This window comes from Homalodisca vitripennis, chromosome 5 (assembly GCF_021130785.1).
Source record: "Homalodisca vitripennis isolate AUS2020 chromosome 5, UT_GWSS_2.1, whole genome shotgun sequence".
Lineage (NCBI taxonomy): Eukaryota > Metazoa > Arthropoda > Insecta > Hemiptera > Cicadellidae > Homalodisca > Homalodisca vitripennis.
This window is the reverse complement of record NC_060211.1, coordinates 1,137,107-1,164,736: the sequence shown is the minus strand read 5'-3', so window position 1 is coordinate 1,164,736 and position 27,630 is coordinate 1,137,107. Positions and strand designations below refer to the sequence as shown.

General features: G+C 40.0%; 1 protein-coding gene across 1 annotated transcript in view; it reads right to left on the bottom strand.

Moving 5' to 3' along the window:
- Positions 1–1,727: 1,727 nt before the first annotated feature.
- The window catches only part of LOC124361717 (laccase-2-like), a 73,457-nt gene continuing 47,554 nt past the window's right edge, over positions 1,728–27,630 (bottom strand). Inside the window, exons 8-12 of the mRNA XM_046815642.1 lie at positions 21,761–21,972; positions 20,115–20,262; positions 4,842–5,057; positions 3,109–3,327; positions 1,728–2,121 (exon numbers count right to left, since the gene is read on the bottom strand). Coding sequence (XP_046671598.1) covers positions 1,874–2,121; positions 3,109–3,327; positions 4,842–5,057; positions 20,115–20,262; positions 21,761–21,972 — 1,043 coding nt within the window. The 3' untranslated portion in view covers positions 1,728–1,873. The remainder of the gene's footprint in view (positions 2,122–3,108; positions 3,328–4,841; positions 5,058–20,114; positions 20,263–21,760; positions 21,973–27,630) is intronic.

The window sequence follows — 27,630 nt, the reverse complement described above, 5'->3', positions numbered from 1 at the left end:
GCTGTTCCAGGAATTTGTGATGTCCTCCTTCGTCAGTGCATGTCAAGTTGACTGCATATACTTTGATTACTCTAAGGCGTTCGATACGGTTCATCACGACCTACTACTGATTGCAAAACTTGAGGGTTATGGCGTTGGTGGTAAACTTCTGGATTGGCTTCGGAGCTACCTTATGGACCGTTCTCTAGTTGTGAAGTGCAGTGGATCCATCTCGGCACCTTTCCCGGTATTATCTGGGGTCCCTCAGGATTCTCACCTTGGATCCTTGTTGTTCATCTTATTTATCAACGACATCTTCAGAGTGGTCTCAGCTTCCTTTCTTTTGTTCGCGGATGACATGAAGATTTATGCTAGAATCCTCTCTTCGGATGACCAGGAGAATCTACAGAAATCCCTTTCCAGCATTGTTGAGTGGTGTGTGGCATATTCTATGGACCTATATATCTCTAAGTCCCAAGTTATCTAGTTCTCTCGCGCTACGTTAACTTTCAACTTTAACTACCATATTGGTGGTGTGTCCCTTAACAGAGTTGATTATCTGAGAGACCTTGGAGTTATTTTGACCAGTTCACTAAGTTTTTCTGATCATATTGCGTCCATCACTTCTAAGGCATATGCTTTCCTTGGCTTTATTGGAAGATCGACAAGGGCTTCAAGTCACACGACTCAATGCTGGTTTTGTATAAATCCATAGTGCGACCGTGCTTGAATATGGAACTGTGATCTGGTCCTTACCAACTGGGCCACGTAAAAGACTTGAAGAGGGTGCAGTCACGTTTTTTTGAGGATGCTGGGAGCTCGTCTGGGCTGCGCCTATATGGAAACGCCTGTTCTCCAACTGGAACAGCGTTTTCATGTGCAGTCACTGTACCATCGGCGCCTCATCTTCGATCTTCTCTTCCTGTTCAAGCTGATCAACGGACTGGTGGACTGCCCTGCCCTCCTGTAAATGGTTGATTTGAACGTCCCTAGGGGAATGAGATCACGGACTGTCTTCTGCCGCAAATTTCTGCCCACAAACTACGCATGCAACAGTGGCGTTGCAAGAATTCTGAGGCATGGTGGTGTGTGGTCCGGGCAGGTGGATTTCTTCTTGGGGTCTCTTTTGCCTTTCAAAAATAAATCAAGCAAATCATTAACTAATTAGGTCCTACTACTCAGTAACTTTGTTGTGATGTAACTTGTTATTGTTATTCTCTTGTCTTGTTAAAATTATTTATTTTGTTACTAGTCTTTGTTATGTTGTTACTGTATTGTTATCTCATTGCTTTGTTGATATTATGCATTTTGATATTCGATTGTTTCTTTTAATACCATTTTCATTGTTACAATTGCAATGTAGTCTTGTTAAGATTGTCTTGCTAAACTGGAAGATTTTGATTGCATGTTGTATGTAAATATAGTTTTAAGTTGTTCTTATATCTAGATATATAAGTAAAATTTGCTTTTTTTAGTCATAGGCTAAATGGTTATGTACCGTTGGAAGAAATAAATAATTAATTAATTAAACTAATGAAAAATTATGTAAGAGGATTTTGTGAAACTTGCGGATCTTTCTACAAATACAAAATAGGTTCAAATAAATAATGATCATTAAATTATTTCTAAATTATTGTTCATACTAGTAGATCATCTTTCACTTCACTTTTATATCCTGCTCTCGGATTTTTTATTTAACAAGTGTATCGATTTGGTCATAACTAAAAAGAGGTCATTATACACTCATATCTTGTCTCCAACAATATAATTTACTTTATTACAAAGTTTTGTTGTCTCCTTCTAGCAAAACAAAAACATATTATAAACTTGCATGGATTTAGAAATGTATACATTATAGTAAATATTAAGAATCACAATAATGTAATGGAGAATTTTATGACAAATTAACACTTATGACTCCTATTAGCAGAGAAGCCAAAATGCATGAGAGAAGGTCGGTTTGTCGGACACTAGATCGCAATGGATTTTGCAGTTCTTGAGCTATGGGATCATAAAGAGAACTCCTGCAAGAAGGAAAATTGGGAGGAGTCTCTGCCATCTCACTGAGCTCTCCCACCTGCAGTACCATGGCCATGCCAAGGACCAGGTGGTGAGTGATGTGGCAATGAAACAGCCAGAATCCTGCAATATACAATATATATATATCGTGGGAAGAGTCTATTCAATTTGAGTGTTGAGTTCAGCTCCAGTCCATCTTCCTCAGTGCAGAGTCTGGAATCTGGAATCATCGTCTGAGGAGATTAAAAACCGTAGGCGACGAACAAGCTCAGATGAACTCTTTATATTGTTTTGACAGCAGAGATACCTAGACTGCAAAATATAGTGTAATCTAGGTGAAGATGTATTCTCATTGTCTCATCAGATGCACAATTGAGTTCACTACAATGTTTTAAACACAATCTCTAAGCACGGTAGAGCAACTGAGTTTTCTACTCATAATTTAATTATGGAAGGAAGGGTTGATTCAATGAGAATAGGAAGGTGAACTGTAGCTGAACTCAACATTCACATCAAATTAGAATACTAGGACAAAACCATCAGCCATCAAGTAATTTGTGTCTTTTGATAACTTGCCTTCAACACAGGCTATACATCAAGTATTACCTTATAAAGAATTGGATACAAAATGTAATTTCATTTTTTTATATATAAATGTGTACCAAAACAATTACACTCTATTAAAATCTTGTTTGGATCTCTGCACATATCCGTCTCCCAAACGTGATCGCAGTACTTGTAATCAGTACTATTGACCTTGTACTATATCAATTCTCCTTCTTATTCTGTTCGATAAAATCTTCACACAGGCCAGCTGCCTATGAGTACGGATAAATTAAGGCTTAAAAGAAAATTTTCCTCCCCTTAAAAAGCTTATCTTCTAAACTAAAATGGTTTTAACCTTTACTTTATCTTGTTAGACAATAACCTTGTTACTGTGCTACCTTTGCCTTTACTTTTGTTTTTCATTATTGTTTCTGTATTGTAATTGAGAGGAAACAATGAAAAATCTTCCGTGTTTGTTTTATTTGCTACATTAAAATTACATTTATTTAAGACCCATGCAATAGAGGATTTAAAGTTGATCATTCAGAGGCCAATAAAACTCACCTGGGTTATCAGCCTTGAAGCGAATGATGGTGTAGCCGTTGTTAGGAACTGACACAGTATCTTTAGCAGGAGCTTTAGATAACTTTTTTCTAATCTGGTTTCCTTCATTCAGATTTCGCACATATTCCAGACTGACGTCACCAGAGAGAGAAGCCATCGCCACCACATAGAACTTGTGACCGTGTAAGTGGATGGGATGGTACTGGCGCTGGACCACACCTACAGTTTGTTGTCATTAGATTACTTTTAAACCGAAAACTTGTTTGGGTGTATGGAATTCAAAAGTGAATCATCTTGAAGTGATTAAACACCGCGACACACATATATTTTTGTACTTTCAACTATTTTGTGATGATGAATGTTTGTTGCATTTTGTACAGAGACAGGTTTGTAGGTTTTAGATATATATATATATATATATATATATATATATATATATATATATTGTCAACTAAGTCATTTTCACTGTCCTTGTTCGTGTCATCATCACGTTATTCGTGTGTCGGTACAATAAACACTAAACACAAAACCAAGACTGGTGACATGCGACAACACATAGTAGCTGTCTGCGCTGTGCGAATACATCGAACTCACCAACGGGTAAACACTAGGACTAAGAAAGTAACCTACTAACATCAACTAGTGACATGCGACAACACGTAGTAGCTGTCTCCGCTGTGCGAATATATCGAACTCACCAACGTGCAAACACTAGGACTAAGAAAGTAACCTACTAACATCAACTAGTGACATGCGACAACACGTAGTAGCTGTCTGCGCTGTGCGAATATATCGAACTCACCAACGTGCAAACACTAGGACTAAGAAAGTAGCCTACTAACATCAACTAGTGACATGCGACAACACGTAGTAGCTGTCTGCGCTGTGCGAATATATCGAACTCACCAACGTGCAAACACTAGGACTAAGAAAGTACTAACATCAACTAGTGACATGCGACAACACGTAGTAGCTGTCTCCGCTGTGCGAATATATCGAACTCACCAACGTGCAAACACTAGGACTAAGAAAGTACTAACATCAACTAGTGACATGCGACAACACGTAGTAGCTGTCTCCGCTGTGCGAATATATCGAACTCACCAACGTGCAAACACTAGGACTAAGAAAGTACTAACATCAACTAGTGACATGCGACAACACGTAGTAGCTGTCTCCGCTGTGCGAATATATCGAACTCACCAACGTGCAAACACTAGGACTAAGAAAGTACTAACATCAACTAGTGACATGCGACAACACGTAGTAGCTGTCTCCGCTGTGCGAATATATCGAACTCACCAACGTGTAAACACTAGGACTAAGAAAGTACTAACATCAACTAGTGACATGCGACAACACGTAGTAGCTGTCTCCGCTGTACGAATATATCGAACTCACCAACGTGCAAACACTAGGACTAAGAAAGTACTGACCAACTAGAAAACTCTAGGATGTCATAGGCATGCTTCTTACGCAATATTACACCAGAATACAACAGGAGCAGTATAACTATACTTAATATTACCTAAGAAGTACATTTTAGGCTATCGCTATGAACGTAATACATCGTCAAAAAACGAAAAAGGGTTGAGTTGAAACAAAATGTTAAAAGCTTTTTTCAGATTTGTTTTACGCTTAAAACCATCTATCACAATAATTCATTTTAATTTATATCCAAATAACTTATCAGTTTATGAACCTAAAATATAATGGTACTGTTAGGCACAAACCTACATCCACCATTACAATTTCAACTAGGGCATTGAGAGGCACTTTCTTTGTGACAGTACAGCTGCAGAACGTGCCGATGCAATGGTGGGAGTTGGGAACTCCGTCACAGATAACACTGGCATTCATCATGTCGCGCTGGGTCAGCATGCTGAAGGGCGGAAACTCAAAACTGATGTTGTTAAATTGAGGCCATGGGCCTGGGCCGTCCGTTTCATCTGAAAGCATTTATTTTTATTTATTTAGTTATACTTGAGGTTCAGCTGTATTGTAATATTATTGTATATTCCTTGAGAAATGGATGAGAAAGAAATTCCTTTGTCATCGAATATTTTCCCATGTTTTGTATCCTTTTATTACTAATTAAAAAATACAACTTTTTAAATTTTAAAGTACCTGATTACAACAAATAGCATGACATAAAGCGTGCTTTCTTTTTTTTTGCTCAGTAACTTAAATACCAAAAGTAAAGTTACCACCAAGTGATTATTTATGAATTGCCTGTCAAGAATTTAATTTTGTACGATGGTTTATATAATTTTTACTTTTTCTAATACAGTATGTATTATAGAAACAGTAAAGTTAACGTATTAACTACAGGGCTTAGATTGAATAGTCCAAAGCTTGGATACTGCGCTACATTTTATCAAAAATTGTTAATAAATCCATCGATACCACACACTGCTATATTAAATCTATTAATAAAATATACAGTATGTTTCGTTAATCTTATATTATTAAAATACTAAAATCATTATAGGATCCAATATACATTTAACAGTACATGACACAACTATAACCTTGTAATAATTTTAAATTATCAAATAATAAAAAGATTAATTAAATTGTATGTTAATAACTTAAATATACTTGAAAAAAATTAAAATAAAATAATTTTTTAATGCAGGGCTTGAGAACTAAATTATAAATATAACCGTAACTAAGGGTGGGATGTAGTAATTCAGCCAAGAGAAGAGCTGAGTAACCCCAAACTAGAGGGAATATGAAGGTATAGTATCCCTACTCCAAAGTCCTAAAAATTTACAAATACACGTACAACCATAATCTAACTTGTCATAAATACAGCACACTGGTATCTGATTTAAATTTAAATTTATCCATATCTACCCTATACTCCCTGGTGAGATGTGTTCTTCAATCAGATTTATCCAGATCTATCATATACTCCCTGGTGAGTTGTGCTCTTCAATCAGATTTATCCAGATCTATCCTATACTCCCTGGTGAGTTGTGCTCTTCAATCAGATTTATCCAGATCTAACCTATACTCCCTGGTGAGATGTGTTCTTCAATCAGATTTATCCAGATCTATCCTATACTCCCTGGTGAGTTGTGCTCTTCAATCAGATTTATCCAGATCTATCCTATACTCCCCGGTGAGTTGTGCTCTTCAATCAGATTTATCCAGATCTACCCTATACTCCCTGGTGAGATGTGCTCTTCAATCAGATTTATCCAGATCTTACCTATACTCCCTGGTGAGATGTGTTCTTCAATCAGATTTATCCAGATCTATCCTATACTCCCTGGTGAGTTGTGCTCTTCAATCAAATCAAATCAAATCTTTAATTGCTCGTCACAATTACACATTGTATGGCAAACGTCAGAATTAATTATAAATTTAAAACTCGCATACCACATTACCACCACGTCCAAACTTACATAATTTTCATGCATTCCAGTCTCATTCATTCATCGCCAATTTCAACCCACTTTCAGCGCTGGAGTCAGTCATCGAATTGGGCGGTCTCCCAGTTAAACGCCAGAAACTCGTCAACGCTGTAGAATGCATTTAACACCAGGAAGCGCTTAAGACGAGCTTTTGACGCCTTGGGCGTTTGGGCGTTTGTAATAAAATTTGGCAAACTGTTGATGAAATGAACACCTGCCTGCGAAGGCAAGTGCTCATAAACCACCGTTCTGTGTCTTCCAGTACGGTAGTTATCTCTGCCTCTAGTCTCATACCCGTGTATGTCACGTCCCCTGGTTAGGGCACATTTAGACAAACAGAACCAAGATGTTTCTAAAATGTAGAGACTGGGCAAAGTCAACAGTAGCAAAGTTTTGAATGCTGTCCTGCACGACTCTCTGAAATTCAACTTTGCGATGATACGAATAGCTTTTTTTTGCAATTTGAACACACTCAGGAAATTATTGCCTGTACAGGCCCCCCACAACACCACTCCATAGGAAAGGTGAGAGTGAATTAGCCCATAATATGCCGCAATCAATACCTGACTGGGGCAGTACCGGGCCAAGGACCTCAAAACAAATATTCCTGAGGACAGTTTGGCGCACACATGGTCAATGTGATTATTCCATGTCAACCCTCGGTCGAGGAGTATTCCAAGGAATTTTGAGGAGTAGACTTCTTCCAATATGGAATCTGCCAACATGACGGCTGACCCACATTGGGAGTCCGTTGGACGCAGTGTGAAATTCAACACGTTTGATTTCGAAGAATTCGTTTGAAGGTTGAGGCTATTGAAATATTGCACACAATTGTTGATATCTACGAAGGATTGTAGCTCCAAACCTTCTTGTGTGATATCTCTGAAACAGAGAGTCGTGTCATCAGCATACTGCACACTTTTACCATGCAGCGGCGATGAATGTACGTCGTTGACGTATATCAGGAAAAGGATTGGACTGAGTATAGAGCCCTGAGGGACTCCATAACTCAGTTGAATTGGTTTAGAAAATTGGTTTGAGATCTGAACCACTTGACTTCTCTGACTTAAAAATGATTTAAGCCATAAGAGCGGCACACCTCGGATGCCATGAGAATGTAATGTGTCAAGCAGTATTTCATGGTCAACGCAGTCGAATGCTTTAGAAAGGTCCAGGAACACACTTAATGTGTGATCCTGACGTTCTAGACCCTCTACAACCATATCAACCAGACTCACCACTGCGTCTATCGTCGATTTATTTTTCCTGAATCCAAATTGGTGTTCAGAAAGCTGGTTGTTTTTATTTAAGAAATAAAGCATTCTCGTTAGAAAGATTTTTTCAAATATTTTGCTCAATACAGGCAAAATTGAGACGGGCCGATAGTTATTTATTGAACAGGGGTTTTCTTTCTTGAAAATTGGATGCACTTTTGCAATTTTTAGGAGAGAGGGAAAAACTCCTGAGTTAAAAGACAAATTGACCAATTGAGTCAGTGGTTTCACGTTAGAGCATTGTTTTATTAAACCACATGGATCTCGAGCATTGTTTTATTAAACCACATGGATCTCGATTCTAGATCATTCGATTTTTTAGCTGGGAATTGTTGAATGATTTTATCGAGCTCTTCCTGAACTACAGGAGTCAGAGCCATTGAGGCTGTTGGACTCTGTCTACGCGTGGGATTCCCCTGTGACAGCGATGGACGAGGGCCCCGTCCACAAGCAACAGACGCAAAAAATCCGTTAAACTCGTCGGCAACCCTAGAGGCATCGCTCACAAGGGTGTCCCCAATTTTGACTGTGATTTGCTTGGATTCTTGATGTTTATTGTTAATGATGCCCCATACAGTTTTAGAAACGTTTTTTGAAGAAGTAATTGATTTTGAGACATCATACACGATTTTGCAGCTTGGATCACCTTCCTGTAAATTTTTTTATAATTTCGAAAAAAGATTTTGAACTGTTCATTGGCTGTTTTTCTGTTTATTTCGGAGAAAAACTTGAGTTTTTCTCTCGACACCAGAATGCCTTTAGTGACCCAAGTATTACAGCCGACTCTCGATAATTCAAACATTCGATAATTCAAAACTCTTGGTAATTCGAACGAAAAGGCCGGTCCCTTGAAAATCTCTCGCTATTTCGAAATTTTTCAATGCATTTTGATACACTCGGTATTTCGAACTTACCGCAGAGGACAGACTAATTTTGAACACGCAGTAATTCGAAGTCTTGTCGGCGGAACTCTCTATAATTCGAAATGACGTAAACAAATTAAGGTTAGGCCGATACAGAACACGCAGTAATTCGAAGTTCACTCGACAGAACTCTTTGTAATTCGAATTGAGAGTCGGCCGGTGGGAAACACGCATTTCAACTTATTCCTGTCATAACAAGAAACTTTGCATCCTGTGTCCCAGAGCATACTCTTTGCAGTGTTGGTTATGTTTGCGCCGTGTTGTGTGGAAGTCGTGTTTGTTGTGTGTAAGAAGTGTTTGTCGTGATGGCTACTAAGCAAAAATATAAATGTCTTTCTCTTTCGGAAAAGAAAGAAGTGATCGCGGCGGTAGAAAGTGGTAAAGCGAAGTCGGAAGTTGCAAAAACATTTCAAATCCCTGCGAGTACCTTGTCTACCATTCTAAAAAATAAACAAAAAATAGTTGAAGTGAGTTCCGTAGCAGGAAGAAAAAGAACGACAAAAGGTGAATATCCTAGATTAGAAGAGTGTTTATTCACATGGCTTAGACAGTGTAGAGATAAAAATGTTCCTGTTGGAGGTTCGCTTTTAAAAGAAAAGGCAAAGGCATATGCTAAAGAGCTTGGCATCCCCAGCTTTGCAGCAAGCGAAGGCTGGTTGAATAATTTCAAAAAACGTAATGGTATATTTTTTAAAAAGGTTTGTGGGGAAAGCGCTAGCGTTAGCGACAGTGTGTGTTCCGATTGGCGTACAGAGTTGTCCAGCTTAACAGAAAGTTATGAACCACACAACATTTTTTAACACCGACGAGACCAGCTTATTCTTTAAATGCATGCCGGACAAGACATTTACATTTAAAGACGAGAAATGCCACGGAGGGAAACATAGTAAAGAAAGTTTAACTCTTCTGTTGACTGTTAACATGGATGGTTCCGAAAAATTGAAGCCCCTCCTCATCGGGAAAGCAGCAAAACCTAGGTGTTTTAAAGGTATCCAGTCATTTCCCGTAACCTACCGCTCGAACAAAAAGGCGTGGATGACAACGGAGTTGTTTAACGAGTGGTTAAATTCATTGAACAGCGACATGAAAAAACAAAATCGTGAAATCCTCTTATTCCTTGATAACTGTTCAGTTCATAACAACCCTCCAAATCTCTCGAATGTGAAACTTCACTTTTTTCCACCAAATACAACATCCAAGTTGCAGCCTCTAGACCAAGGCATAATTCAAAACTTCAAAGCATTTTACAGACATGAAATAGTCAAGATTGTACTGGATGGAATTGACAGTAATGAAACTCCAAACATCTCTATTCTCACAGCCATGTTGATTTTTGAAAAAGCGTGGAAAAGTGTGAGTCAAACGACAATATTTAACTGTTTTCGTAAGTCTGGATTCTGTGTTAACACAACCCGATGAAGAACTTCAAGTTGTGCAGCCAACACCTTGGGAATCTCACCCTGTAATAGGAGATGTTCCATTTGAAGATTTTGTGCAAGTTGATGACGAAGTTGCAGTATGGGGAACCCTTACTGATGCTGACATCTTGGTCGCTAAAGATGAAGAACAACCTGATGTTGATAACGATGAGGAAGACCAGGAGTTCCCGCCTGTCACACTGAAGGAAGCCAGCACATCCTTAGAAAAGCTGCGCTATTTTTCTCTCCAGGTAAAAGCATCGCAATAAACTACTGTAGTTAGCCTATCAATTTGTTAAACTGATTTAAAAATGCCATATTCTCCACACTGCAATTTATCCATCATTTTTCACTGAATTTGATGTCCGAAAGTAGCGTAGACTTTTTTTAACCTTAGGGTCTTAGGGCTGTAAAATCAGCTGTTTGTTTAGTTTAAAACTTCAATGTAAATACTGTATGTCATAAGTTACAATACAACCAACAAATTACGTAATTTTCGGCATTTGTTACGAAATACGCTGTGACAGTTGTTTTCTTTCTTTTCTTTGCAGACAGAAGTTGGGCCGGAAGTGTTCGACGCACTATTTGTGTTAAACAAGGTCGTCGATGAGGCACGAATCAACAAGAAAAAGCAATCAAAGATAACAGATTTTTTCAATTAATCATTAGAAATTAATGTTCTTTAAGTTTTGTTAGTTTGCCGTATGACATTGTGTGTTTAATAAAAAAACTCTTGGTAATTCGAATAGTTTGTTTTTCCTCTCAATAAATCGAAACTCTCGGTAATTCAAAACTCTCACTAATTCGAATTTTTTTGCATGTCCCGCCAATTTCGAATTATCGAGAGTCGACTGTATTTACCTTCTTTGGACGAGGTTTGATCGTTTTTGTAGGGCAGCAGGTGTTGAGATGGAAATTCAAACATTCATTGAAAATTTGGAACTGCTGCTCTACTGGGTGTGAAGAATTTAGAAAATTCCACTTTCCTTTTGAAAGGGAAGCGTTGAGGAGAGCAATATTTTCTGGCCTCGTGTCTCTTGTTGTTTTGGTAATTCTTGATTCTCTCTCGATTTGTTTTCCACTAATGATAGCCTCTTGGCCATAGTGGTCTGAGATAGCTGTGTTGACCACCGATACTGTGACATTTTCAACGTTTGTGATGATGTTATCATTAGCCGACTGTGTTGTAGCCGTCACTCTCGTTGGAGTTTTGACCAGCAGTTCAAGGCCAAATGACCTCAGCAGATCGACTAGTCGCTTGGTGGATGGATGGTTGCTGTCCATCGCATCCACGTTGAGATCGCCCATCAAGACGTAATCGTATTGATGGTTAGTCAGGTCAGTGAGTAACACTTGTATGAGTAACACACAGTAAAACTGATCTTCATTTCCACTGGGAGACCTGTAAATCCCTATCACAATTAATGTTGACCTGTTAGTTTGTACTTTGATCCCAACTGCTTCGAAATCTTTCGCGGTCGTTTCTTTGATTGTAAATTTTGTAAAAACTAAATTTTGTCTCAGAAAAATTGCTACACCACCTCCTTTGGAGGTCTGGCGACAGTACGCTTCTGCCAAGTTGTAATTTGGAATTTTGCATAGTTCAAGGTTTTCGTTGTTAAAACCGTTCTCGGTTACAACGAGTATATCTGATTTCAGCTCCTCACACATCAGCTGAATTTCATCCAATTTGTTGGTTGCGTACTGGGCGTTTTGGTGGAGTAGTCTTAGGGAACCTTGAACATGTACTTTTTGATTTGTCTGATTTTGCCGATTTTGATCTGTCAATTTAGCCCTTTGCTGTAAAATGGGCCCCCTAAAAAAACTGAATTTTCTTTTAAGTTAGTAGAGCCTCCTATGATGTGCAGAATGTCTGGACTGCAACCAAATCAATCAGATTTATCCAGATCTATCCTATACTCCCTGGTGAGTTGTGCTCTTCAATCAGATTTATCCAGATCTACCCTATACTCCCTGGTGAGTTGTGCTCTTCAATCAGATTTATCCAGATCTAACCTATACTCCCTGGTGAGATGTGTTCTTCAATCAGATTTATCCAGATCTAACCTATACTCCCTGGTGAGATGTGCTCTTCAATCAGATTTATCCAGATCTAACCTACACTCCCAGGTGAGTTGTGCTCTTCAACCAGATTTATCCAGATCTACCCTATACTCCCTGGTGAGTTGTGCTCTTCAACCAGATTTATCCAGATCTATCCTATACTCCCTGGTGAGTTGTGCTCTTCAATCAGATTTATCCAGATCTACCCTATACTCCCAGGTGAGATGTGCTCTTCAATCAGATTTATCCAGATCTATCCTATACTCCCTGGTGAGTTGTGCTCTTCAATCAGATTTATCCAGATCTAACCTATACTCGCTGGTGAGTTGTGCTCTTCAATCAGATTTATCCAGATCTAACCTATACTCCCTGGTGAGATGTGTTCTTCAATCAGATTTATCCAGATCTAACCTATACTCCCTGGTGAGATGTGCTCTTCAATCAGATTTATCCAGATCTAACCTATACTCCCTGGTGAGATGTGCTCTTCAATCAGATTTATCCAGATCTACCCTATACTCCCAGGTGAGTTGTGCTCTTCAATCAGATTTATCCAGATCTATCCTATACTCCTAGGTGAGATGTGCTCTTCAATCAGATTTATCCAGATCTATCCTATACTCCCTGGTGAGTTGTGCTCTTCAATCAGATTTATCCAGATCTACCCTATACTCCCTGGTGAGTTGTGCTCTTCAATCAGATTTATCCAGATCTAACCTATACTCCCTGGTGAGATGTGTTCTTCAATCGGATTTATCCAGATCTAACCTATACTCCCTGGTGAGATGTGCTCTTCAATCAGATTTATCCAGATCTATCCTATACTCCCTGGTGAGATGTGTTCTTCAATCAGATTTATCCAGATCTATCCTATACTCCCTGGTGAGTTGTGCTCTTCAATCAGATTTATCCATATCTACCCTATACTCCCTGGTGATTTGTGCTCTTCAATCAGATTTATCCAGATCTATCCTATACTCCCTGGTGAGTTGTGCTCTTCAATCAGATTTATCCAGATCTACCCTATACTCCCAGGTGAGTTGTGCTCTTCAATCAGATTTATCCAGATCTATCCTATACTCCCTGGTGAGTTGTGCTCTTCAATCAGATTTATCCAGATCTAACCTATACTCCCAGGTGAGTTGTGCTCTTCAATCAGATTTATCCAGATCTAACCTATACTCCCTGGTGAGATGTGTTCTTCAATCAGATTTATCCAGATCTAACCTATACTCCCTGGTGAGATGTGCTCTTCAATCAGATTTATCCAGATCTAACCTATACTCCCCAGTGAGTTGTGCTCTTCAATCAGATTTATCCAGATCTACCCTATACTCCCTGGTGAGATGTGCTCTTCAATAAGATTTATCCAGATCTACCCCATACTCCCTTTAGAGTAGTGTCTTCAATCAGATTCATAACCCACCTCACCAAAGCAAAGTCCTAGTTACACTACTGTAATCTTTAAAATAGGCTAATTATAACTTCATGGACAATAAAGTATACATACTTAGCAAAATAAAACAACTTTCTGATACAAATAAAAAATATGCTGTAATATACTAATACACAATACGGAAACACCTACGTGGGCAAACCTGCCTGTGCGTAGTCCTAGTGTATCTAGCCGCCTACGTAAACATTACACAAAAGGCTAGAAAATGTAGGAAAAAAAAGAATAAATACAGCTATATTGGTTTTTGTATTCACTACAAAAATAATGATTTGGGTTGAAGCGGTGACAACAAACAATGTTAAATGGTATGGTACCGGTATAATTTAATATAATATAAAACTATAAAAGACAACTTTATTTATTAAGTATAGGAAGTGAGGTGAGAGAGTGCGTCCCATCAATAACAGTGACATGTACGTCAAGGGTCAGGTACCCTTGACTAGGCATTAATACAAAGGATAGTAATAGGGGTAAGGTGAGAGAATGTGTACCATCAGTAACAGTGACATGTACGTCAAGGGTTAGGTACCTTGACTAGGCATTAATACAAAGGATAGTAATAGGGGTAAGGTAAGAGAATGTGTACCATCAGTAACAGTGACATGTACGTCAAGGGTCGGGTACCCTTTACTAGGCATTAATACAAAGGATAGTAATAGGGGTAAGGTGAGAGAATGTGTACCATCAGTAACAGTGACATGTATGTCAAGGGTCAGGTACCCTGGACCAGTATTGATACAAAGGATAGTAATAGGGGTAAGGTGAGAGAATGTGTACCATCAGTAACAGTGACATGTACGTCAAGGGTCAGGTACCCTTGACTAGGCATTAATACAAAGGATAGTAATAGGGGTAAGGTGAGAGAATGTGTACCATCAGTAACAGTGACATGTATGTCAAGGGTCAGGTACCCTGGACCGGTATTGATACAAAGGATAGTAATAGGGGTAAGGTGAGAGAATGTGTACCATCAATAACAGTGACATGTACGTCAAGGGTCAGGTACCCTTGACTAGGCATTAATACAAAGGATAGTAATAGGGTTAAGAGAAAAGAATGTGTACCATCAGTAACAGTGACATGTATGTCAAGGGTCAGGTACCCTGGACCGGTATTGATACAAAGAATTGTAATAGGAGTGAGGTGAGAGAGTGTACCCCATCAATAACAGTGACATATATGTCAAGGGCCACGTACACTGAACCCGGCCTTGATACAAAGGATTGTAATAGGAGTGAGGTCAGAGAGTGTGTCCCATCAGTAACAGTGACATGTATGTCAAGGGTCAGGTACCCTGGACCGGCATTGATACAAAGGATATTAATAGGAGTGAGGTGAGAGAGTGTACCCCATCAATAACAGTGACATATATGTCAAGGGCCACGTACACTGAACCCGGCCTTGATACAAAGGATTGTAATAGGAGTGAGGTCAGAGAGTGTACCCCATCAATAACAGTGACATATATGTCAAGGGTCAGGTACACTGAACCCGGCCTTGATACAAAGGATTGTAATAGGAGTGAGGTGAGAGAGTGTGTCCCATCAGTAACAGTGACATGTATGTCAAGGGTCAGGTACCCTGGGCCCGGCATTGATACAAAGAATAGTAATAGGAGTGAGGTGAGAGAGTGTACCCCATCAATAACAGTGACATATATGTCAAGGGTCAGGTACCCTGGGCCCGGCATTGATACAAAGGATAATAATAGGAGTGACGTGAGAGAGTGTGTCCCATCACAGTGACATGTACGTCAAGGGTCAGTTACCTTGGATCCGTCATTGATACAAAGGATAGTAATAGGAGTGAGGTGAGAGTGTGTGTCCCATCAGTAACAGTGACATGTATGTCAAGGGTCAGGTACCCTGGACCCGGCACTGATACAAAGTATAGAAAGTAGAGTGTGGTGAGAGTGTCCCATCATTAACAGTGATATGTTCGTCTAAGGTCAGATCTCCTGTACCCGGTATTGCTACGAAGTATAGAAAATAGAGTGTGGTGAGAGTGTCTCATCAGTAACAGTGACATGTCCGTCAAGGGTCAGATCTCCTGTACCCGGCACTGATACAAAGTATAGAAAATAGAGTGTGGTGAGAGTGTCCCATCAGTAACAGTGACATGTCCGTCAAGGGTCAGATCTCCTGTACCCGGTATTGTTCCAAAGTATAGAAAGTAGAGTGTGGTGGGAGTGTCCCATCAGTAACAGTGACATGTCCGTCAAGGGTCAGATCTCCTGTACCCGGTATTGCTACAAAGTATAGAAAGTAGAGTGTGGTGGGAGTGTCCCATCAGTAACAGTGACATGTCCGTCAAGGGTCAGATCTCCTGTACCCGGTATTGCTACAAAGTATAGAAAGTAGAGTGTGGTGGGAGTGTCCCATCAGTAACAGTGACATGTCCGTCAAGGGTCAGATCTCCTGTACCCGGTATCGCTACAAAATATAGAAAGTAGAGTGTGGTGAGAGTGTCCCATCAGTAACAGTGACATGTCCGTCTAAGGTCAGATCTCCTGTACCCGGCACTAATGCAAAGTATAGAAAGTAGAGTGTGGTGAGAGTGTCCCATCAGTAACAGTGACATGTCCGTCAAGGGTCAGATCTCCTGTACCCGGTATTGTTACAAAATATAGAAAGTAGAGTGTGGTGAGAGTGTCCCATCAGTAACAGTGACATGTCCGTCTAAGGTCAGATCTCCTGTACCCGGCACTAATACAAAGTATAGTAAGTAGAGTGTGGTGAGAGTGTCCCATCAGTAACCGTGACATGTCCGTCTAAGGTCAGATATCCTGTACCCGGTATTGTTACAAAATATAGAAAGTAGAGTGTGGTGAGAGTGTCCCATCAGTAACAGTGACATGTCCGTCAAGGGTCAGATTTCCTGTACCCGGCACTGATACAAAATATAGAAAGTAGAGTGTGGTGAGAGTGTCCCATCAGTAACAGTGACATGTCCGTCAAGGGTCAGATCTCCTGTACCCGGTATTGTTACAAAATATAGAAAGTAGAGTGTGGTGAGAGTGTCCCATCAGTAACAGTGACATGTCCGTCTAAGGTCAGATCTCCTGTACCCGGCACTGATACAAAGTATAGTAAGTAGAGTGTGGTGAGAGTGTCCCATCAGTAACAGTGACATGTCCGTCTAAGGTCAGATCTCCTGTACCCGGCACTAATGCAAAGTATAGAAAGTAGAGTGTGGTGAGAGTGTCCCATCAGTAACAGTGACATGTCCGTCAAGGGTCAGATCTCCTGTACCCGGTATTGTTACAAAATATAGAAAGTAGAGTGTGGTGAGAGTGTCCCATCAGTAACAGTGACATGTCCGTCTAAGGTCAGATCTCCTGTACCCGGCACTAATACAAAGTATAGTAAGTAGAGTGTGGTGAGAGTGTCCCATCAGTAACCGTGACATGTCCGTCTAAGGTCAGATATCCTGTACCCGGTATTGTTACAAAATATAGAAAGTAGAGTGTGGTGAGAGTGTCCCATCAGTAACAGTGACATGTCCGTCAAGGGTCAGATCTCCTGTACCCGGCACTGATACAAAATATAGAAAGTAGAGTGTGGTGAGAGTGTCCCATCAGTAACAGTGACATGTCCGTCTAAGGTCAGATCTCCTGTACCCGGCACTAATACAAAGTATAGAAAGTAGAGTGTGGTGAGAGTGTCCCATCAGTAACAGTGACATGTCCGTCAAGGGTCAGATCTCCTGTACCCGGCACTGATACAAAGTATAGAAAATAGAGTGTGGTGAGAATGTCCCATCAGTAACAGTGACATGTCCGTCTAAGGTCAGATTTCCTGTACCCGGCACTAATACAAAGTATAGAAAGTAGAGTGTGGTGAGAGTGTCCCATCAGTAACAGTGACATGTCCGTCAAGGGTCAGATCTCCTGTACCCGGTATTGCTACAAAGTATAGAAAGTAGAGTGTGGTGGGAGTGTCCCATCAGTAACAGTGACATGTCCGTCAAGGGTCAGATCTCCTGTACCCGGTATTGTTACAAAATATAGAAAGTAGAGTGTGGTGAGAGTGTCCCATCAGTAACAGTGACATGTCCGTCTAAGGTCAGATCTCCTGTACCCGGCACTAATACAAAGTATAGTAAGTAGAGTGTGGTGAGAGTGTCCCATCAGTAACCGTGACATTTCCGTCTAAGGTCAGATATCCTGTACCCGGTATTGTTACAAAATATAGAAAGTAGAGTGTGGTGAGAGTGTCCCATCAGTAACAGTGACATGTCCGTCAAGGGTCAGATCTCCTGTACCCGGCACTGATACAAAGTATAGAAAGTAGAGTGTGGTGAGAGTGTCCCATCAGTAACCGTGACATGTCCGTCTAAGGTCAGATATCCTGTACCCGGTATTATTACAAAATATAGAAAGTAGAGTGTGGTGAGAGTGTCCCATCAGTAACCGTAGCATGTCCGTCTAAGGTCAGATATCCTGTACCCGGTATTGTTACAAAGTATAGAAAGTAGAGTGTGGTGAGAGTGTCCCATCAGTAACAGTGACATGTCCGTCTAAGGTTAGATCTCCTGTACCCGGCACTAATACAAAGTATAGAAAGTAGAGTGTGGTGAGAGTGTCCCATCAGTAACCGTGACATGTCCGTCTAAGGTCAGATCTCCTGTACCCGGCACTGATACAAATTATAGAAAGTAGAATGTTGTGAGAGTGTCCCATCAGTAACAGTGACATGTCCTCAAGGGTCACATCTCATCTACCCGGCACTGATACAAAGTATAGTAAGTGGTGTGAGGTGAAAGATTTTGTCCCATCATAAAAGTGACATTATAATCTATACATTAACATTATAATCTATAATGTTGTAGAGTGGTTATTCCTGTTTCCTGGGCATATCTGGTGTTATCAATAGGGAATTTGTGAGAATATGTAAACTTGAGGAGATGTTAACTAAATGAGATTTTATAAATAACTGACGAACTGTGAGGACAGATAATTCCTGACATAAATTTTCAGTAGGTTAACAACGTTCTTTGTGGGTACCAAATTTTAGTAACTGTATTTGGTGTAAAACAAGGTGTGGATCGGTGTAATTTTAGCTCCCCTCTCTGCAATAAATATTTCCAAATGAAAGCAACGATTAAATATAAGCATAATATGCAAGTTTTATCTCGCTTGCATTGAGAACATCGCTCAGTTGTAGAAAGACAAAAATTAACTGTCTTAGTTTCTTAACTAAATAATCTGAATGATGTTTCCATATCATCCTGTAATCAAGGAATACTCCAATAGGACACTTGTAAACTGAAGTTGTGAATGATCAGATTTTTCAGATTAGATCATCACAATCAGAGAACAAGAATAGTATAATAAAAATTGAACTATTTAGCGTTAAAACGTTTTTATTGAGCCAATTCTTCAATATCATAAGGTCACTTTGAACTTTGGTTTGTACTTCACAACCAGCCCCTGTAGAGCGTTCACGTTGCGTACAACGTCCAGTTCAGTCACTGTGTTAAGACTACTATAAAAAATTAGTCTAGGCTAAGGTCAAAGTCATTCACAACCAGCCCCTGTAGAGCGTTCACGTGGCGTACAACGTCCAGTTCAGTCACTGTGTTAAGACTACTATAAAAAATTAGTCTAGGCTAAGGTCAAAGTCATTCACAACCAGCCCCTGTAGAGCGTTCACGTGGCGTACAACGTCCAGTTCAGTCACTGTGTTAAGACTACTATAAAAAATTAGTCTAGGCTAAGGTCAAAGTCATTCACAACCAGCCCCTGTAGAGCGTTCACGTTGCGTACAACGTCCAGTTCAGTCACTGTGTTAAAACTAAACAAATAGTCTAGACTAAGGTCACAGTCATTCACAACCAGCCCCCCTCCCACCTGAATCGATTGCATCAGGCAGCTCCAGTCCCACAGAAGCAAAAAAATAATCAAATTTACTTGTAGTTTCTTTATATAAATCAGGGGTGATATCAAAAATCCCTGGGAGGTAACCCCTCAGAAAGGTAGAATGCTTGCCAATGTTTCTACTTAGTTCATTAACTACAGACCAAAATATCTTGGGATTCTTATTAATTTACTAATTTGATTCTCTTTTTGCTCGTATTAAGAATTATTGAGGATTTGTCTAAGATAAGATGCCTAAGATCGTTTTTTTAATTGTAAATTTAAAGGCTGTTTTCCTGCCGTTTACTTAATTTATCTCTAGACCGTAGCAATCTGATTAGCGCTTTATATATCCAAGGTTTCTATTTTTAAACCTGGTATTTATATTGGAATTTCATTTTTTCTACAAACACTGAATTACAAACTAAACCTATAAATTCCTCAGATCAGTACCCAGTCAACGCGAGGTTTTCTGTGAGAAGAGCGTAGTCAATGTAGAAGTTTCACGTGACACAGATATAGTCAGGCGGCTTCTGCATAACATTACAGTTAATACATTTATTATAATTACCAGTTTACTGATAGAACTTACTATAATATTTGGCATTGAGTTCCAGGTAAATAGTTACATTAGGAGGACCGCTGTAGCTGTACTTCTCTACTTCTAGACCCGTTAGATCACTTAATGAAATCTGTTCAACTTCGGAGTAATCTTCATCATTGAAAACAGGGTTTAACATCTGAAATCATGTCGCAAATATTACATTGTAGCTTTCATTGATGCTATACCCTATATATCACATCACAAAGTTCAACTTCGGAGTAATCTTCACCATTGAAAACAGGGTTTAACATCTGAAATCATGTCATGAATATTACATTGTAGCTTTCATCGATACTATACCCTATATATCACATCACAAAGTTCAAATTGTTAATTAGTATGAACTTGTGTAGGTTATAAAAATGGAAGTGTATGGAATATCTGTAATTTCAATTATAGAGTTTTTGTAACTTTTTAAAGTGATGAGATTTAGCAATAATAAATTAGGATTGCATATTGCCAGTTTTTATGTTTATATCTATATACTGAAAAACCTAAATGTTAGAAGTGATGGAAAACTCTAAATTTGACTTTATAATGATAAACTTCCAGGATAAGGAATTCGAAATAAGGAGAAGACTCTGTTAGTTAGTATATAGCTTTCCAAACATTATAAACCCCTGTGTTATTATAGATATGCATTTTTAATCACAATGCAGAAGAGTTTAGTTTATAGTTCCACTCATAGTAGGAACTCATACAGAGAGTTAAAATCGCCTACGCCTATGATAGTCTAGTACTTTCGTGTACTCTCAAAGTTCTAGATAATGATACTGCTGCCCCTATTAGAGCAAAACTAAGTGTAGGCTATTCAGAGAGTAATCTCTTTGCTTTTGAGCGACTAGTCTATAGTTTCCAGACATTGCAATCTGGAAATCTGTGGGCAGTGCTGCTTTTTAAAAGACAAATTACAGTTCTATATACATATCTCTGGATACTACCATTGTCACGTTGTACTCAGTGTATTTACCGTGTATATATATATATATATATATATATATATATATATATATATATATATATATATATATATATATATATTTGTTAATGAAAATCGGTAAAGATGCACCTAGTGGTAAAACATAGATATTAGAACAGAAAGAAATTTTTTCTTACATAAAGATAAGGTGTTAAATATAAAACATAGCAAAACATAAAATTATTAATTCATACCATGTCCCATTAAACCAAGTACTTATTTATTTATTTCAACGGTAAACCATTATAATTATACAACACTTTTGACACAATAAGATGGCATAGCTGACAATACATGACATAGAAAGAGCTGACCTGAAAGACTCCAATAACATATTTACTAAACTATAAATATAAATTATAATATATCCAAGTGATATCCACCATAATAAACTAAATCAGTTGCAACACAAATAGAATAATAACGCTTACACTAAGCATACACGTTCAAATTTATGACAATTTCAAACAATTTTCTCACGCTTACAGTACTTTTTGTGATTGAATCTTATTGATATTAATTCATATCATAGCCGTGTTTAAGGGGGATGTTGGCCTCAGGTGTACCATTAACATCAAACCTGATGGTATCAAACAATAAAATAATTTCTGCATTTGTGAAAACAATAATAATAGGTAATTTTAGAAGATCTCACCCTGCCTAGCCTTTTCCCCTGGCTGTATGTAGGATTGTCTGTCAGCTCAGATATTGCTCCATGATAACAAACTGAAGCTTCTCCATGTGCCTGTGCCATCATTGGTCCACAGTGACCCAAGCCTCTGAATCTCATCCAGTAGCACCCTGGTGTCTGGTTCGCTTCCACCACAAAACTGAATCTTTCTCCGGCATTCACCATCAGCGAATCAACTGTAAAATAATACGTCATCATTGGTCCACAGTGACCCAAGCCTCTGAATCTCATCCAGTAGCAGCCTGGTGTCTGGTTCGCTTCCACCACAAAACTGAATCTTTCTCCGGCATTCACCATCAGCTATTCAACTGTAAAATAATAGGTCATCATTGGTCCACAGTGACCCAAGCCTTTGAATCTCATCCAGTAAGTTCCTGGTGTTTGGTTCGCTTCCACCACAAAACTGAATCTTTCTCCGGCATTCACCATCAGCGAGTCAACTGTATAATAACACATTATTATTGATCCATAGTGACCCAAGCCTCTGAATCTCATCCAGTAGCTACCTGGTGTCTGGTTCGATTCCACCACAAAACTGAATCTTTCTCCGACATTCACCATCAGCGAGTCAACTGTAGAATAATACATCATCATTGGTCCACAGTGACCCAAGCCTTTGAATCTCATCCAGTAAGTTCCTGGTGTCTGATTCGCTTCCACGACATAACTGAATCTTTCTCCGACATTCACCATCAGCGAGTCAACTGTAGAATAATACATCATCAATGGTCCACAGTGACCCAAGCCATTGAATCTCATCCAGTACCTACCTGGTGTCTGCTTCGATTCCACCACAAAACTGAATCTTTCTCCGACATTCACCATCAGCGAGTCAACTGTAGAATAATACATCATCATTGGTCCACAGTGACCCAAGCCTTTGAATCTCATCCAGTAGCACCCTGGTGTCTGGTTCGCTTCTACCACAAAACTGAATCTTTCTCCGGCATTCACCATCAGCGATTCAACTGTAAAATAATACGTCATCATTGGTCCACAGTGACCCAAGCCTTTGAATCTCATCCAGTAGCTACCTGGTGTTTGGTTCGCTTCCACCACAAAACTGAATCTTTCTCCGGCATTCACCATCAGCGAGTCAACTGTAGAATAATACATCATGATTGGTCCACAGTGACCCAAGCCTTTGAATCACATCCAGTAGCTACCTGGTGTCTGGTTCGATTCCACCACAAAACCGAATCTTTCTCCGACATTCACCATCAGCGAGTCAACTGTATAATAACACATCATTATTGATCCATAGTGACCCAAACCTCTGAATCTCATCCAGTAGCAGCCTAGTGTCTGATTCGCTTCCTCGACATAACTGAATCTTTCTCCGACATTCACCATCAGCGAGTCAACTGTAAAACAATACGTCATCATTGGTCCAAAGTGACCCAAGCCTTTGAATCACATCCAGTAGCTACCTGGTGTCTGGTTCGATTCCACTACAAAACTGAATCTTTCTCCGACATTCACTATCAGCGAGTCAACTGTAGAATAATACATCATCATTGGTCCACAGTGACCCAAGCCTTTGAATCACATCCAGTAGCACCCTGGTGTCTGGTTCGCTTCTACCACAAAACTGAATCTTTCTCCAGCATTCACCATCAGCGAATCAACTGTAAAATAGTACGTCATCATTGGTCCACAGTGACCCAAGCCTCTGAATCTCATACAGTAGCAGCCTGGGGTCTGGTTCGCTTCCAAAACAAAACTGAATCTTTCTCTGACATTCACCATCAGCGAGTCAACTGTACAATAATACATGATCATTGGATCACAGTGACCCAAGCCTCTTAATCCCGTCCAGTAGCAGCCTATTGACTGGTTCGCTTCCATCACAAAACTGAATCTTTCTCCGGCATTCACCATCAGCGAATCAACTGTACAATAACACATCATCAATGGTCTCCAGTGAACCAAGCCTCTGAATCTCATCCTAACAGCCTGGTGTCTGGTTCGCTTCCACCACAAAACTAAATCTTTCTCCTGCATTCACCAGCAGCGAATCAACTGTAAAATAATACGTCATCATTAGTCCACAGTAACCCTAGCCTCTGAATCTCATACAGTTGCACCCTGGTGTCTGGTTTGCTTCCACCACAAAACTGAGTCTTTCTCCAGCATTCACCAGTAGGGAGTCAACTGTACAATAATACGTCATCATTGGTCCACAGCGACCTAAGCCTTTGAATCTCATCCAGTAACAGACTGGTGTCTGGTTCGCTTCCACCACAAAACTAAATCTTTCTTGTGCAATCACTAGTAGCGAGTCAACTGTACAATAATACATCATCATTGGTCCACAGTAACCCAAGCCTCTGAATCTCATCCAGTAGCAGTCTGGTGTCTGGTTCGCTTCTACCACAAACCTGAATCTTTCTCCAGCATTCACCAGCAGCGAATCAACTGTACAAAAGTACATCATTAGTCCACAGTAACCCTAGCCTCTGAATCTGATACAGTAGCTGCCTGGTGTTTGACTCGCTTCCACCACAAAACCGAATCTTTCTCTGGCATTTACCATCAGCGAGTTGACAGTACAATAACAATACACATCACCATTGGTTCACAGTAACCCAAGCCTTTAAATAGCAATCCAATAGCAGCCTGGAGTCTGATTCCATTCCATGAAAAAACTGAATCTTTCTCCGACATTCACCATCAGCAAATCAACTGTACAATAATACATCATCATTGGTCCACAGTAACCCAAGCCTCTAAATCTCATACAGTAGCTGCCTGGTGTTTGGCTCGCTTCCACCACAAAAATGAATCTTTTTCTGGGATTTACCATAAGCGAGTTAACAGTACAATAACAATACACATCATAATTGGTCCACAGTAACCCAAGCCTCTAAATCTCATACAGTAGCTGCCTGGTATTTGACTCGCTTCCACCACACAAAACCGAATCTTTCTCTGGCATTTACCATCAGCGAGTTGACAGTACAATAACAATACACATCACCATTGGTTCACAGTAACCCAAGCCTTTAAATAGCAATCCAATAGCAGCCTGGAGTCTGATTCCATTCCATGAAAAAACTGAATCTTTCTCCGACATTCACCATCAGCAAATCAACTGTACAATAATACATCATCATTGGTCCACAGTAACCCAAGCCTCTAAATCTCATACAGTAGCTGCCTGGTGTTTGGCTCGCTTCCACCACAAAAATGAATCTTTTTCTGGGATTTACCATAAGCGAGTTAACAGTACAATAACAATACACATCATAATTGGTCCACAGTAACCCAAGCCTCTAAATCTCATACAGTAGCTGCCTGGTGTTTGACTCGCTTCCACCACAAAACCGAATCTTTCTCTGGCATTTACCATCAGCGAGTTGACAGTACAATAACAATACACATCACCATTGGTTCACAGTAACCCAAGCCTTTAAATAGCAATCCAATAGCAGCCTGGAGTCTGATTCCATTCCATGAAAAAACTGAATCTTTCTCCGACATTCACCATCAGCAAATCAACTGTACAATAATACATCATCATTGGTCCACAGTAACCCAAGCCCCTAAATCTCATACAGTAGCTGCCTGGTGTTTGGCTCGCTTCCACCACAAAAATGAATCTTTTTCTGGGATTTACCATAAGCGAGTTAACAGTACAATAACAATACACATCATAATTGGTCCACAGTGGCCCAAGCCTCTTAATCCCGTCCAGTAGCAGCCTATTGTCTGGTTTGCTTCCATCACAAAACTGAATCTTTCTCCGGCATTCACCATCAGCGAATCAACTGTAAAATAATACGTCATCATTGGTCCACAGTGACCCAAGCCTCTGAATCTCATCCAGTAGCAGTCTGGTGTCTGGTTCGCTTCTACCACAAACCTGAATCTTTCTCCAGCATTCACAAGCAGCGAATCAACTGTACAAAAGTACATCATTAGTCCACAGTAACCCTAGCCTCTGAATCTCATACAGTTGCACCCTGGTGTCTGGTTTGCTTCCACCACAAAACTGAATCTTTCTCCGGCATTCACCAGTAGGGAGTCAACTGTACAATAATACGTCATCATTGGTCCACAGCGACCTAAGCCTTTGAATCTCATCCAGTAACAGACTGGTGTCTGGTTCGCTTCCACCACAAAACTAAATCTTTCTTGTGCAATCACTAGTAGCGAGTCAACTGTACAATAATACATCATCATTGGTCCACAGTAACCCAAGCTTCTAAATCTCATACAGTAGCTGCCTGGTGTTTGACTCGCTTCCACCACAAAACCGAATCTTTCTCTGGCATTTACCATCAGCGAGTTGTCAGTACAATAACAATACACATCATAATTGGTCCACAGTGGCCCAAGCCTCTTAATCCCGTCCAGTAGCAGCCTATTGTCTGGTTCGCTTCCATCACAAAACTGAATCTTTCTCCGCCATTCACCATCAGCGAATCAACTGTAAAATAATACGTCATCATTGGTCCACAGTGACCCAAGCCTCTGAATCTCATCCAGTAGCAGCCTGGGGTCTGGTTCGCATCCAAAACAAAACTGAATCTTTCTCTGACATTCACCATCAGCGAGTTAACTGTACAATAATACATGATCATTGGATCACAGTGACCCAAGCCTCTTAATCCCGTCCAGTAGCAGCCAATTGTCTGGTTCGTTTCCATCACAAAACTGAATCTTTCTCCGGCATTCACCATCAGCGAATCAACTGTAAAATAATACGTCATCATTGGTCCACAGTGACCCAAGCCTCTGAATCTCATCCAGTAGCAGTCTGGTGTCTGGTTCGCTTCTACCACAAACCTGAATCTTTCTCCAGCATTCACCAGCAGCGAATCAACTGTACAAAAGTACATCATTGGTCCACAGTAACCCTAGCCTCTGAATCTCATACAGTTGCACCCTGGTGTCTGGTTTGCTTCCACCACAAAACTGAATCTTTCTCCGGCATTCACCATCAGCGAATCAACTGTACAATAACACATCATCAATGGTCTCCAGTGAACCAAGCCTCTGAATCTCATCCTAACAGCCTGGTGTCTGGTTCGCTTCCACCACAAAACTAAATCTTTCTCCTGCATTCACCATCAGCGAATCAACTGTAAAATAATACGTCATCACTGGTCCACAGTGACCCAAGCCTCTGAATCTCATACAGTAGCAGCCTGGTGTCTGGTTCGCTTCCACGACATAACTGAACCTTTCTCTGACATTCACCATCAGCGAGTCAACTGTACAATAATACATAATCATTGGATCACAGTGACCCAAGCCTCTTAATCCCGTCCAGTAGCAGCCTATTGTCTGGTTCGCTTCCATCACAAAACTGAATCTTTCTCCGGCATTCACCATCAGCGAATCAACTGTAAAATAATACGTCATCATTGGTCCACAGTGACCCAAGCCTCTGAATCTCATCCAGTAGCAGTCTGGTGTCTGGTTCGCTTCTACCACAAACCTGAATCTTTCTCCAGCATTCACCAGCAGCGAATCAACTGTACAAAAGTACATCATTAGTCCACAGTAACCCTAGCCTCTGAATCTCATACAGTTGCACCCTGGTGTCTGGTTTGCTTCCACCACAAAACTAAATCTTTCTTGTGCAATCACTAGTAGCGATTCAACTGTACAATAATACATCATCATTGGTCCACAGTTAACCCAAGCCTCTAAATCTCGAAATTAGTGAGTCAACTGTACAATAATACTATACATACTCATTGGTTCACAGTGACCCAAGCCTCTGAATTTATCCTGTGGCAGTCTGGTGTCTGGTTCACTTCCACCACAAAACTGAAACTTTTTCTGGCATTCACCATCAGCGAGTCAACTGCACAATAACATAT